Raw genomic sequence first — 15,088 nt, 5'->3', positions numbered from 1 at the left:
GGACTAGAGAATCTAGAGCCCAGGATTCTAATTCCAGCTTTCTCAGGTGAGCTAAATAACTCCAGGTAAGTCGTTCAATTTATCTGAGCCTCAGTTTGTCTTTTAAATAATAATGGGATTAGATTAGTGGACCTTATGGGTTTTTCCAACTACAGATCTGTTCCAGAAATGTTTACTTGCCATGGGTCAAAACCAGACAAAACTAGAAAAGGTAACAAAAGAATGAATAATCAGAAAGAAAGCAAAGATGAGAAAGAGAACTAAAAGGCAAGATCTAGGGAAAAAATACGAAGTGGAAGAACACTACTGGGAGAGCTGGAGAAAGATCAGATGCCAGGAAAATACTAGGTCAGGGAGAGTTCTGAGTTTGGCTCCAGAAATATTTTTTTTTAAATAGAAAAAAAGGGGGGGGGCGTTGACTCAATGTAGCAGGGAAAATCTTTAGGATGTGGCTATAAGATCTACTTCTGACTACAAATTAGCATTCTGAAAGATATTCCCACTACCAAAGGGCCTGTATCTGGCAAGCTGCAAACCAAGAAGTAGTAAGTGAGCCTGAAACCACAGCCACCGTTTGGATACCTGCCAATACCAGGAACTAGAGTCCTGGATTTCAATGGCAGTTTGAGGGACAGAAGAACAATGCCTCAGGCCCATAAGAGGTGAGGCAATGGATTTCAGTCACAGCACAGGAACTTGAGTGGACTGATCTACGCTTGGATAGCATTATAAAATCTGGACAAAGTATCAAATTGCAAGTATTTGAAATTATTTGAAGGCCTGGGAAAGTGACCAAAAAGGCAGGCAGGATCTGGATGGGAATCTATGTGCGAAAAGAGATTTCTGCTTTCTGCCAGAGGGCACTTTCCCATGTGCACAGATCAAGGAGGCAAAAAGCCACAGGCTTACTGGCTGGAGATGTCCATGCAAAGAGGGGAGAGCAGCTGGAGAATCAGGGAGGAAGCTCTGAAAGGGGGGAGCTACAAAACACAGGAACCCCAGAATCTACACACAAACTGCACCCAAATCCTTGGCCAATTGCTAAACGGTGCTTGTGCAAGGAAAACCACATTGGGCCAGATGAAAAAGCAGCAGCTAGAAACTGAAAAACTGGGCAGAAAGTGTAGCTGCTGCCCACTGTGAAGGAGACAGTGCCTGGAGTTCAAATACACCCACGTTAACTGTCCGCTAGAATAAAAATCAACATACTTCAGAAAAATGTAACAGAATTCAATGTCCCTATCATGTACCATTTCATGTCCAGCATGTTAAAAAATGACCAGAAATGTATAGAATAATAAAATGTGATCAAACTCAAGAAAAAGCTATTAATAGAAACCAATCCTGAGGTGACCCAAATGTTGCAATTAGCACACAGGACTTCAAAGCACTAATTATAAATATTCTCAAGGAAGAGGGAAATGTCTCATAATGAATGAACAGATGGAAAATCTCAGCAAAGAAATACAAACTATCAAATGGAAATTCTAGAGTTGAAAAAAATCAGTAAAAAAAATCCATTGCATGGACTTAATAGATTGGAGATGCAGAAAATCAATGAACTTGAAATAAGATCAACAAAAACTATCTGATCTTAAAGAGAGAAAAATGGTGATAGAAAAATGAACAGACATTCAGAGCTCTGTAGAATGATATCAAGTGGTGAAAATCAGTGTAACTGGAGAAGAAAGAGGAATTCAGAAGAAATAATTAACAAAAATAGCCAAATACTTCCCAAAAGTGAATAACATGAACTTATAGATCCAAGAGCACAGCAAACCCAAAGCAGGATAAATCAAAGAAAACCACACCGAGGTACATTACAGTCAAACTATTGAAAACCTAACAGGAGAAGGAAATCTGCCAGACAAAAACAACATACTATAATGTGTGTGTGTGTGTGGCGGTGGGGGGAGTAACAATGAAACAAATGAAGACTGACTTTTTTTTTTTAAGAATTTTTATTTATTTATTTGACAGAGAGAGAGAGAGAGAGAGCACGCGCACAAGCAGGCTGAACAAGGAGCCTGATGTGGGACCCTGGGATCATGACCTCAGCCGAAGCTTAACCGACAGAGCCACTCAGGCGTCCCATGAGGACTGACTTCTAATTCTAATGGAGGCCAGAAAATGAGCCAACACCCTCAAAGCATTGGCAGAATTGTCATGCAACTCTGGTACTATCAATCCAGAGTTCCATGTGTTGGTTCACAACCTCATGAGCTCCCCAGGTGAAGTCTGAAGTTGGCCCTGGTACGTGGAGGGCAAGGAGAGATAGAAGAAAGAGGCAGGCCACTCCAGATTGATAGGGGGCAGGTTCAATAAGCAAGGGAACTTACATATGAAGCCTGTCTTAGGTATCCACCCACCAGAATCTTAGAAGCTTATAGAGAGGCCTTAACTGGGTTCAGGGATATATTCGGCCCAAGTGGTCTCAACACCTTACTCTCTCAAGGCTGCATCCTTGAAACAGCTGCTAGTATGGGAAAAATAGGCAGGACACACATTCCAAGGACAAGAGAGGCAGTAAGAGGCCTCTGACTGCCTGGGTCCAGCTTGTGGTGCAACCAGTGGTCATGTCCTCTTTTTTTTTAAAAGATTTTAATTATTTATTTGACAGAGAGACAGCACAAGTAGGCAGAGCGGCAGGCAGAGGGAGTGGGAGAAGCAGGTTCTCCACCGAGCAGGGAGCCCGACGTGGGGCTCGATCCCAGGACCCTGGGACTATGACCAGAACTGAAGGCAGCCACTTAACCGAATGAGCCACCCAGGCACCCCTGGTCATGTCCTCTTGATGACCTCCTCCAACACTATGTCAGTAAAACTGTCCTTCAGAAATGAAGGTAAGAAGAAGGACTCTAATTTAATAGAATTGTGCCAATGTCAATTTCCTTATTTTGGTAATGTACTATGGTTATATAAGATTATCAATGGGGGAAGCTGGGTCAAGGGTATGCTGTAACACACTGTACTATTTTTTCAAGTTCTTGTCTAAAATTATTTCAAAATTAGGGGCGCCTGGGTGGCTCAGTCGTTAAGCGTCTGCCTTCAGCTCAGGTCACGATCCCAGGGTCCTGGGATCAAGCCCCGCATTGGGTTCCCTGCTCAGCAGGAAGCCTGCTTCTCCCTCTCCCATTCCCCCTGCTTGTGTTCCCTCTTCACTGTGTCTCTCTCTGTCAAATAAATAAATAAAATCCAGAAAAATAAAATAAAATTATGTCAAAATTAAAGTTTTGAAAAAATAAAGGTGAAATAAAGACATTTTCATATCAACAAAAACTGAGAAAATTTGTTGCCAATAAACCTGCATTAAAGCAATATTAAAAGTTGTTTAGAGGAAAAGAAAAAAGAGCACCAGAAATGGTAAGTATGTGAGTCAAATATTAACACCTATACATTTTGTTGTTTTCTTAGTTTTTTTTAAATAACTGTAAATTTTAGAACACTGTATTGTGGGATCTACACCATTTATGTTTTATATATGACAACAGTAGCACATAGAACAACAGGGTAAGTGGAACTACAGTGTTACAAGGTTCTTGTATTTTATGTGAAATAATACAGTTATAACTCTCAGTAGGCCATGATAAGTTAAAGATACATACTGTAATCCTTAGAGCAAACACTAAAAAAAACTGCAGAGAGGCTTAGCTAAAATAACAGAGCAATTAAAATTCAATACTAAATGTGCACACCTAAAATCCAAAACACTGACAATACCAAAGGCAGGCAAGGATATGGAGCGACAGGAATCCTCATTCTTTGGTGTAACATAAAATGGTATAGCCAATTGGAAGACAACTGGCCATTTCTTATAAAGTTCAACATAGTCTCACCATATACCAGCAATCAGTGGGTATTTAACAAGTAAGCTGAAAACTATGTCCATATAAAACTCTATACACAAATGTTTATTGTGGCTTTATTCACAGTTGCTAAAAACTGGGAGCAACAAAGATGCCTTTCAACTGCGGAATAAACAAACCAGTACATCCATACAATGGGATATTCATGCAAGAAAATGGATGAATCTTAAGTGCATTTTGCTAAGTGCAAGAAGTCAGACTCAAGAGGCTACATATTGTATGATTCCATTCATGTGCCACTCCGAAAAAGGCAAAATTATAGGAAGAGAAAACAGAGCACTAATCACAAGGGTTTGGTGGAGAGGGTACTGACTAAAAGAGGACTTAAAGGGAAATTTTAGGATGATGGGACTTTCTATATAGTACTAGGGTGGTGAATAAATGACTATGCATTTGTCAAACCTCACAGAACCATACATCATAAAAAGTAAACACTAACATAAGCAAACTCTAAAAAGGAAAAATCACCCAGGATGTCAGGAAATCCAGGACAGACTGCAGACTATGACAAATGAATCTAACTATATTATAAATGACATAATAGTATGGGGGTGGGGAGGCAGGGAGTTGACCCTTTAAGTTATGTTAGAAAATGGTACTCTCACTAGAAATTATGAGGGTAAGAACAAAAGCAACTACACGTAAATACTATAGTTGGAAATCTGTTTTCTCATTTCATTTCTCAATTCTGAAACTGTTTTACATGTATACTGAGGTAAGCAAAACGGATGGTAGCTGGTGGGTGCCAGGTTTCTCAATGTTGGAGGAGAAAGTTATAGATAAGCAAGAAGAAAAGGTCATACTGCATTAAAGTAGGTTACACCAATATGAACTCATATCTATGTATCTGTCTATATAAGCACGTATGCATACAGACATATACATAAACAGGTACAGAAATAATGACAAATATGTATGTATACATGGATTACTAGACATGTACTACCTAGCTCTGTCTGCTAACAGGGCCTAGAAACAATAACACCCAAGTAACAAGTTCTTCTACAAGTCAGATCTTCGTTTCTAAATACCATTATCCATTAAAAGCAGCCAGGGATCCTTGGAGAAATGGCCTATTCTAAAGTCGGGACAGGGAAAATACAAGATGAGTCTGGAGCATCTTATCAGAAAGTCAGAGAGTGCTCAAAAAATAAAAGGATAGGGGACACCTTAAAGAATTCCCAGTGGATAAAGAACAATTTGAGCAACAAAATAAATAACATGTTACTGGATTACAACAGTATAAAATATACATGACTTATTACCGATAAAAAATATGACTAAATGGGGTGATGAAACAAATCCTTATAGAAAAGGTCCAAGTATTATATGTAGATATCCCACCCATAGGTCACCTTTTGAGTGCAAGCTGAACTTAGTGACTCACTTCTAGAAAGCAGAGTACAGAAGGGGAAAAAGAGTAACTTTAAAGTGGAGAAATTGGCAAATACTGACCACCTTAACCAAGTGATTAAGGTTAGCGTCACTAGTGATGTCCTGTGGTTACCATGTACTGGTTAAAATGATTTGATGAGAAGGGCACTCCACCACTGTAGTATTCTTTCCAAACACCCATAACCTCAGTCTAACCATGAGAAAAACATCAAATGAACCCAATTTGAGGGACATTCTACAAAATAACTGACCATATTCCAAAAAACTGACAGGGCCACAAAGAGCAAAGACTGAGAAACTGTCACATATCAGAGAAGACTACAGAGAATGACAGTTATGTGCAATGTGGGATCCTGAATTGGATCCTTGAACAGAAAAAGGACTTTAGTGGAAAAACTGGTGAAATCCAAGTAAAATTGGGTACATTAATAATAACATGAATATTGGGTCTGATAAATTGTACCATGGTAATGTAATGAGTGGTAATAAAACTGGATGAGGGGTATACAGGAATTCTTCATACTATCTGCATATTTTCTATAAATCTACAATTATTAAAAAACAAAATGTTTATTTTTAAAAAAATAATTTTCAAAACAGTTCCCCCACAACTACAGAATACATATTTTCCTCAAATGCAAATAGATTATTCACAAAGGTAAACTATATACTGGCCATAAAACGCAGCTTAATAAATTTCAAAAGATCAAAATATTATGGAGTATATTCTCTAACCTCAAGAGAATTAAATTGGAAATCAATAACAGTGAGATATCTAGAAAAGTCTAAATGTTTGGAATTAAACAATGCATTCCTAAAGTAACTCATGGATCAAAGAATGAACCAAAATCCAACATACATTCCTGAAAAAAACTCTCAGCAAACTAGGAACAGAAAGGAACCTTCTCAACTCAGTAAAGGGAATCTACAAAAAAAACTATAGCTTACAACATATTAATGGCAAAAGACTGATGTTCTTCTAAGATTAGGAAGACAGAGATGTCTGTTCTTACTACTTCTATTCAACATTTACACTGGAAGTTCTAGTTAGTGCAATAAGGTAAGATAAAGAACAAAGGACATTTGGATTGGAAAGGAAGAAGTAAACTGTCTATATTCGCAGATGACCTGATCCTCTAGGTACAAAATCCGAATGGAGTCTATAAAAAAGCTATTGTACAAAGTGAGCTTCACTACAATAACAACTGATATTTGTCACCAATGAAAAATTCAAGCTTTTAAGCATAAATTAGAATTTCAAAAAAATGTGTATCCGCCACCATGAACCCTAGCTTCCCATTAAAAATTTTGGTGATGAGATCAGAGGTAATAATAACAAATACAAGATTAGGTGACGTTGTGTAGCGAAAAATGTCAGCATTTGGCAGGTCTGAAAAACTCAGCAAACCAGTATTTTCCAAATGACCAGTACATGATGTTATAAGATCATGCACCAGGAAAAGATCCATCCAAAGCAGGGGGAAAAAAAATGGATTTTAATGTAACAGTATGGAAAGTTTTTTGATATGGTTTCAGACTCCATATTACAAATCACCTTTAAGAAACTATCACTTGCTGAGTTTTTCTGTAGTATCAAAACATACAATACGCCTTCCTCTCCTAACTACCTATGTATAAGGCTGAATTTTCTAAGGCTAAATTTTCTTCCTGTACTTCAACTAAACATGGTGCAAAAGACTCAATGCAGAATCCTGCTATCTACTATTAAGCCAAATATGAGTGAGATTTGCAAAAATGCTTATCAATGCCATTCTTCTATTTTCTTTGTTTGGAAAATAGTTATTTTTCTTTAAAAATATGGCAATTATGTTAACATAATGGCTTTATTATGTTTTTAATGAACTAATAAACACTTTTTAAACATCTCAGTTTAGTTTCTAATATAGTAAATATTAAAAGATATATTCCACATAAACAGAAGTTTTTTTGGGGTTCTCAGTAATTTTTAGGAGTATAAAAGGGTCTTGAGAGCAAAGTTTTGAGAATCACCATGCTAAATGCTAGAACTACATGCTTTAGTTGGCAAGAGGAGATGGGCTCTAACATGTAAGTAGAGGGACAGACTTTGGATAGAAGCACATTTAGGTAATCGTGCTAATAGACAGGAAATTAGAGTATATGGGTAGATGCTGGTCGTGTGGGTCAGTGAGACACTGTAAGTAGCTCACTCTTAAGGCAGTGAAGAGAAGGTTCAAGAACTACATTTTAAAGACATAACACACAAAAGACTCCAGACTCCCACCCATACTCATCCCCTCTAAACCTCAGAAAATATCACTAGAAGTGACCAATGTCAAAAACAAAGGGTATCCTACCGGCAGCACCAGAGTTATTTGTCCAGAGCTTTAAAAAGCTTTGAAACGGAAAAAAAAAAGGAGGAGAAGGAGTATTCTAAGCATGGGAAACAGGATCTGGGGACCTTAGAAACAGAAGGAAGCAAACTGAGTGTTATTAACTTTGTGCTTAGAGCAGAGAGTAAGGGGGAGTGATTTAAGAACGGTTAGGGAAGGTTAAGGTCAGATGGAAGAGAAAACAAAACCATAGGAAACACTGAGGCTTACCTGTCCACTCCATCCCAGCGATATCCAGGCCAGATATTGAATCTGTTGGGAGGAGGTGCAGGACCACTGTAGCGAGGTCTCACTAGTGAGAGGAGAGAAAGAGAAAAGAAGTTAGTTACCTATGTAACTCAATTCAGAGCTGGGTAGCAGTGGTAACAAAAAATTTTATACAGAAATCTCTACTGAGCTGAACCCAAATTCCCAAACACAAGGAACCTAAGACTGTATGGGAAAGCCCATACATGTGCGCAGCTAAAGACCCTCTCTCCTTCCATAAGTCACCTCCATCTCTGGTGAGTCCCAGAAGGCTCACCTTTCTTATTCTTGTTCTCCTTGGCTTTATTCTTCTTGATAAAGTTGGCCATGGGGTCCCCCTCTCTTTCCTGTTCTCTCAGCATCCGATCCAGATCTTCATCATCAATATAACGGGCCAGAGGCTTCTGCATTTCCTTCATTGCATCCTCCACGTTTTGTTGCTGCTGCCGGCTCTGGGCTAGCCTGGGCAAAAAGAACCAAGAGCGTCTGCTATCCTGTGTAACATTTCCCCTCTTACACTGAGATAGACCATATGACTACATTTGGAGAACCTCATTTTTCTGGCACCTTAGGCCAAATATTGAAAAGAGTAAAATTCCTAGAATACATACAGGGTCTTTTCAACTGAAAGTGTGGACTCCATCCGTATCTTAGAAAGGAGATTGAGCACACTGAATTTTCCATTCCTGAAACAGCTCTGAAGGCAAAGCAATGAACTAGCTGGTCAGAAAAGTAAAGAATGAACTTCTCCAGTCCTAGCGTAGTCATGGTCTTCATTTCGGTGATTCTCTTACCCTTTGCCCCACTGAGCATACAGCTCATCTCTCTCCAAGTCCTTCTCTGCTTTTCTCCTTTGCTCTAAACGTTCCAGTTTCAAATTCCTCTTACGACCAGATTTATCTCGAAATACGGTTTCAGCATACTGGAATTCAGCTGCAAAGGAAAATTCTACTTTTAAAGATAAACACCAGGTATCAAAATCAGAAATAATTCTAACAGTTGAAATCAACCACTTGGGATTCTGATGCTGGATAAAAACTTTGGCAGCCAGACTACAAATAGTTCCTACCAATATCTAACCTTTTTCAAGAAGGAAAAGAATCACTTGGGCCCACTAAGAAGTTAAAATAATGCGTAAAACCAGAGCTTTTGAAACTTAATATCAATTAAAAGTTTAAAATATCAGGTACAATAAACTACATTTAAAAAATAATAAAATCTACATGAGCCTCGAATGGTCTCTGCACTTTCACATTTTTACCTTCAAACGCCAGGGCTTCTTGGTCCCGTTTCTTGAGCTCCTGCTGTTCTCGCTGTATGTCAGTTAACACCAACCCAGTTTTAGCCCCAGAATACATGTGTGCAGCCTATGCAATGGAAAAGGGAGCATCCAACATTAATGAGACAATGTAGCAGCAGGCTCCAGGGTATACACAGTTAAATGCACTTTTGCCTGATGATTAGCAATAACCAAACCAAAAACTCTAGCCTTGTATTCTCATTACCAACCACAAGATTCACAAAATAAAAAAGAAGAAATAAAATTGAATTTGATGGCAAATTAATAGTACTATCAAGTTTTAAGAATAAACAGAAACACAAACCAAGAAAATATTAAAGAAAAGGCACAGCATCTATATTTCTGACTTTTCAGTATATAAACTGCACACATGAAGCTGCACTCTCAGGTCACCTGATCAGAAACCTGTATCAAGCTCTAAGCCCTCCAGGAGAGACCCACACTGATAAAATATTCCATTTCAACTACAAACTCAAGCAAACTAAGGTCCTTCAGTTGTGGATATATTTTAGGATCATGACAAGTTACGACCCAATCAAACCTTTTTATTAAACTCCATTTCCTATCAAGATAAACAACCGACCCACAAATGGAGTATATAGCGTATCATGTGCAATGTGCTCAATTTGATTACTAGGAAACTGTCCATGAAGTAAACAGACGCATAAAATGTCAAGGCGTCCAGTTGCAACACAAACCTCACTTTCTTCCCCAAAAAAGAAGAACCCCACTTCCTGAGTCAGGGACAGACTACAAGGACCATGTGGGCGACAGAGGAGACCTACCTGAAAAGTCTGGGTTGGAGGGAAACGAGCACACTGCAGGCTCTATTCCTGTTTCTTAACCAACTCACTGGAATAAGATTCTGTCCCTAGCACTGGCGTGCTTCACAAAACAATTGCTCAGAGTTCATGTGGATGTTCTGGGCAAGTCATGCTTCATCACAGATTTAAAATAAAACAAAACACTGACTTCCCAGGTGGTATAATTTCCAGAAGTTGTTTTATATTTTAAATGCCTCTCTTTAAGCTCTGGATACAGAGACCCGCAGTCCAATTTATAATAATAAATTGCTTACACTAATGTCTCACTTTGTCCTGGGCACTGTGCTAAGAGTTTTATTTACCCTGACTCATTTAACTCTCACAATAACCTCATGAAGTACATACTACTATTATCCATGTTTTACAGATGAAGAAGCTGGGGCTTAGAGATATTCCATAACTTAGTCAAATTTCACAAACAGCAGTTGAAGAAGTAGAATTCGAATATGTGATCTGATTAACGCAAGGTTTGTACTCGGAACTCTACTCTATAAACTATAGTTCTCAGTTCACTCCTAAGACAATAGGAAGTTTTTCCAGACCTATTAAAAAATGAGATTTGTGGAATAAAGAGGCTAGAAAGGCAGAAGATACTTAGGAAACCTTGTGTTTGCTAGTTCGTCTGGGCTGGGTTATAGGCAGTCCTGCCCTCAGAGAGAAGCAAAGAGCTCTAGAGGGAACTCTGCACTAGATTTACTATGCTACCAGGAGCTACCTCCTCCCTCTCTGGTTTGTGTATCTGAGACATGTATAGAGATAGAAAACAAGTCACTCTAAGGAAAGGACAGGACTCCTGAAAATTCCTACCTTCTTTCCTAAAGGCTGACTCCTTCGAGGTGGAGACAGATCAGAATCAGAAGATTTGACCCTCTGTTTCCTCCTTGGTGGAGATAGGTCAGAATCAGAGCTCCGATGTGTACGTCTATTCCGTGGAGGTGAAAGATCTGAATCAGAATCCTTGTGCCCTGAACTTTGCTTATGTCGGGGAGGAGAAAGATCTGAATCTGAGGCTTTCCAACTACCACTTGGGTAGAAGGAAGAGTCCAACACGTGACTCTGATGTCTCCTAGATGAAGAGCTTGTGTGAAACTTCCTATGGCTGGGGGAAGAGTCTAGAAATTAAAAAATAAAGTCTTTAATCCCCTTGGCAGAATCTTAAAAACAGAAATTACCACGCTAATATTCAATATTCATTCAGTCTTCCTCTAAAGAGCTATCACTACTCAAATACAAGTACAGATGACACGGGAGAAGAGCAGAGTCAGGGACAACTCTTAAAACCAACAGGCAGGATATGGGGTTCTATTCCCAAGTTACTACTAGTGACTGTGACTAGCATGTGAGACCTCAACATACTCACCTATGTCATATTTATCTGAGCATAGAATGGGCAAAACAACTTGCGCTCAGATCTCAGTGTTGTGGCAAAAGTTAAAAAATTACCTAGAATATACCTGGGTGGCTCAGTCGGTTAAACATCTGCCTTCGGCTCACTAAGGCTCCCTGCTCAGCCCCGTGTCAGGAGAAGTCTGCTTCTCCCTCTCCCTCTGCCCCTCCCCCCATTCATGCTCTGGGTTCTCTCTCTCTCTCAGATAAATAAAATCCTTAAAAAAAAATGAAAATAGTACGTAGGGACAAAGACTGAGTAAACAAATCTCACTGCATAGGCCTGAGTTATAGACAGAAACATCACAAATCAACTCTCAAAAAGGCAATCTGCAATGGGTATCAACAGTCTTAAAAATATACATCCCTCTTACCCAATAAGTCAATTTCTACTTAGTTTCCTAGGAAACATATCTAGATGTACTTAAATTACCAGGAAATCTATCTAAAAGTAGATAAGGAAATAATCCAGAATGGGGCAACAATTTATGTACATGGCTTATTTTAAAATTATAAAAGCAAAAATTTATAAATAACCTAAAATATGCAGTATTAGGGAAATGGTTAAGCACATTTATGTAACGGAACATTAATAAAGATCATATAGACAAAGAGATGTTTTTATGACACAGGGAAGATAACGGTAAGTGAAAAAACCAGGCAAGATTATACATACAACATGTATACACTACATAGTAAGAGCTTAACTACATAAAAAGTGAACAGAAAAAAGCCTAAAAGACCACTAGCCACAACACTAAGAGTGAATGGCTCTGAATGACAGAATTTTGTATAACCTTTCTTCTACTTCTTTATGCATCTCTATACACTCTGAAATTTCTACATCAGACATGTAGTATTTTCATATGGGGTGGGGAGAAAAAACAAAAATATGTAAAAATGTCCTCCTTGCCATGGTAAATTTTAACTCTCCTCAGCCCAACCTCTCCCCATTTCCCTACAGTGTTTAAAACTTCTCCAAAAAATACCATTCTCATTTCTAAAGACCACAAGTAAAAGGTCCAAAAGAAAGCACCTAGGGGGTAAGTCCCTCTCATGGGCAATCAAATGCTTACCTTTAGAATCATGCTTACGGGATTTTGCTTGCTTTTTTCGTGGAGGAGAGAGGTCGGAGGCATACTCATACTTGCTGTTCTTTGGGAGTGATGCATGAGATGGTCCCGGCCCCTTCCAGTGTGGAGAAATTTTGCTAGAGGCTCTTTCTGGGGCTTTACTGCTTTTGGTTCTGGGCAGTGAATGAGGGACATTAGCAGCCAAATCAGGGGAGTCATGACGGGCCCTCCTGAGCTGTGATGTGTCCAAGGAGTCAAGAGTCCTTCTAGGTCGAGATGTGTCAGGGGAGCTATTTCGGGCCCTTCTGGGAACAGAGCTATCTGAGGAATTGTGATGGGCCCTCCTAGGAAGAGATGGATCTGGTGTGTTGTGATGGGCTTTCCTAGAAGACACACCTGAAGAGTGACGATGAGGCTTCCTGAGGGGAGAAGGATCCAGAGAAGTATGACAGGCCCTCCTGGGAGGAGATGGGTCTGGGGTGTCATGACGGACCCTCCTTGGGGGAGAGGAATCTGGGGTATCATGACGGACCCTCCTGCGAGGAGATGAATCCGGGGTGTCATGACGGACCCTCCTGGGGGGGGATGAATCTGGGGTGTCATGACGGACTCTCCTTGGGGGAGAGGAATCCGGGGTGTCGTGACGGACCCTCCTGGGGGGAGATGAATCCGGGGTGTCGTGACGGACCCTCCTGGGGGGCGATGAATCCGGGGTGTCGTGACGGACCCTCCTGGGGGGAGATGAATCTGGGGTGTCGTGACGGACCCTCCTGGGGGGAGATGAATCCGGGGTGTCGTGACGGACCCTCCTGGGGGGCGACGAATCTGGGGTGTCGTGACGGACCCTCCTGGGGGGAGATGAATCCGGGGAGTCATGACGGAAGTGTCTGTGTGAGGGCAGATCTTCACTGTGGCCTAAACACAAAGGGCAAAGAGTTACATCCCCACAGGTGCTCTATTCACCCCTGGTACTCAAAGTTTCAAAAGATGCCCTGGCAACATACATGTCAAAACTACTCAGAAATCCCATCTGCACAGCTCTTCTGCTTAGGGGCAGTAAACCAGCACTCTTGAATACCTTAAAGATAACCTCTTGTATCTGCCTAACAAGCCATTTAAATGTATTTTTCATATTATACCTTGGGCTGGTATAATATGGTACTGTATTATACCAGCTGGGCAGGTATCCTTGTTTCACAGACACAAAAATAGAGGCTCCAAGATGAGTGATTTCTTTTTTTTTTTTTTAAATTTTACAGTTCTTTTTTTATTTTTATTTATTTTTTATTTATTTATTTGAGAGAGAGAGAGAGCGCACATGAGAGGGGGGAGGGTCAGAGGGAGAAGCAGACTCCCTGCTGAGCAGGGAGCCCGATGCGGGACTCGATCCCGGGACTCCAGGATCATGACCTGAGCCGAAGGCAGTCGCTTAACCAACTGAGCCACCCAGGCGCCCAAGATGAGTGATTTCTTAACGAAAGTCACAGCCACTAAGATAAAGAGATAAGCTAACACCCTGATCCTCTAGCTGTCAATCCGATGCTATTCCTAAAACCATGTCTGTGCAGAACTCCCAGAGGCTCCTACTGATATTCAGACTAGATAACACACAGTTCATATTCACTCTTCTTTGAAAAGGCAAAGTGACTAAGCCTGTGCCACATCAAAGTGAAATACTGTGAACTATTTAATCCACATCCCTGTACTCCTTACTGGGGGGAGATCACCAGATAAAAAGAGGGATCAGCATTTCCTAATCACCTACTACAAGCCAGTGGTTTATATAGATTCCCACACTTAATTCTCACAACAAGCCTGAAAGACAAATATTGTTATCTCCATTTTATAGATGAAGAAGTTGATACTGAGAAAGATTAAGTCATACTGCTAATATGTGGTGGAGTAGTGGGGGATCCAGTCCAGATCCATCGGACTCCAGAGTCCATGTGCGATCTTTTAAAATAGGTAATTGAGGAAAGAGTTTGAAACTTCTAGTTTTCAAAGGTCTAAGAGAATGAAATGTTTACAGCAACTCAGGACATTTCCAAAATCCAGTTTCTCCTCTCCCTCTGTTTCTTGTCATTGAGCTCCATGGCCCCAATACAAATAAATGCTGGGTAGGGCCCAATGAGTAATTGCTAAGTGGATGAATTAAACCAAGTCAACTCCTTTACTTTGGAGAACAGTCCTATCTGACTGGAATCACCACTCACAGAAGAGTACTGATATCTGTGGGAGACCTGACAGCAAATCTAATCCATGCCATTGATAAATTACATGATATTTATAAAAAGGAAGTAAGGATCAAAGACCAGTGAGGATATTTCCAGTGACAAATGGGGATGGAGCAGTGAAAGTGAAGAAAAAGAATTACCTGGGGGGAGGGGGGCAAGGGGGTGTGGGCAGTTTGGTATCACTTCCTAGACCTATAATATGGAGACCAGAAGATTCTCTCTGAAAAAAGGACTATGGAAAAGACTGGAAACACAACCACAGATAAGGCAGAAAATAGTAAGAGTAAACAAGATTCTGATAAAAGAGTACATACTGATAATAAACTTTTTATTCATAAAATATAACAATAACGTACTGAAAAGTTAACTGAGGCAATAGTGATCACTAACCT

At 40.0% G+C, this 15,088-nt stretch overlaps 1 protein-coding gene across 2 annotated transcripts in view; it reads right to left on the bottom strand.

The window, feature by feature from the left end:
• The window catches only part of BUD13 (BUD13 spliceosome associated protein), a 28,836-nt gene that overhangs the window by 5,570 nt on the left and 8,178 nt on the right, over positions 1-15,088 (bottom strand). For both annotated transcript variants that reach the window (XM_036081928.1, XM_036081930.2), the window contains exons 4-9: positions 12,466-13,377; positions 10,811-11,115; positions 9,141-9,246; positions 8,674-8,812; positions 8,157-8,341; positions 7,844-7,925 (exon numbers count right to left, since the gene is read on the bottom strand). In XM_036081928.1, the coding sequence (XP_035937821.1) occupies positions 7,844-7,925; positions 8,157-8,341; positions 8,674-8,812; positions 9,141-9,246; positions 10,811-11,115; positions 12,466-13,377 (1,729 nt within the window). The remainder of the gene's footprint in view (positions 1-7,843; positions 7,926-8,156; positions 8,342-8,673; positions 8,813-9,140; positions 9,247-10,810; positions 11,116-12,465; positions 13,378-15,088) is intronic.

The sequence above is a fragment of the Halichoerus grypus genome, chromosome 11 (assembly GCF_964656455.1).
Source record: "Halichoerus grypus chromosome 11, mHalGry1.hap1.1, whole genome shotgun sequence".
Lineage (NCBI taxonomy): Eukaryota > Metazoa > Chordata > Mammalia > Carnivora > Phocidae > Halichoerus > Halichoerus grypus.
The sequence above is the reverse complement of the archived record's forward strand: the minus strand, read 5'-3'. Positions and strand labels throughout refer to the sequence as shown.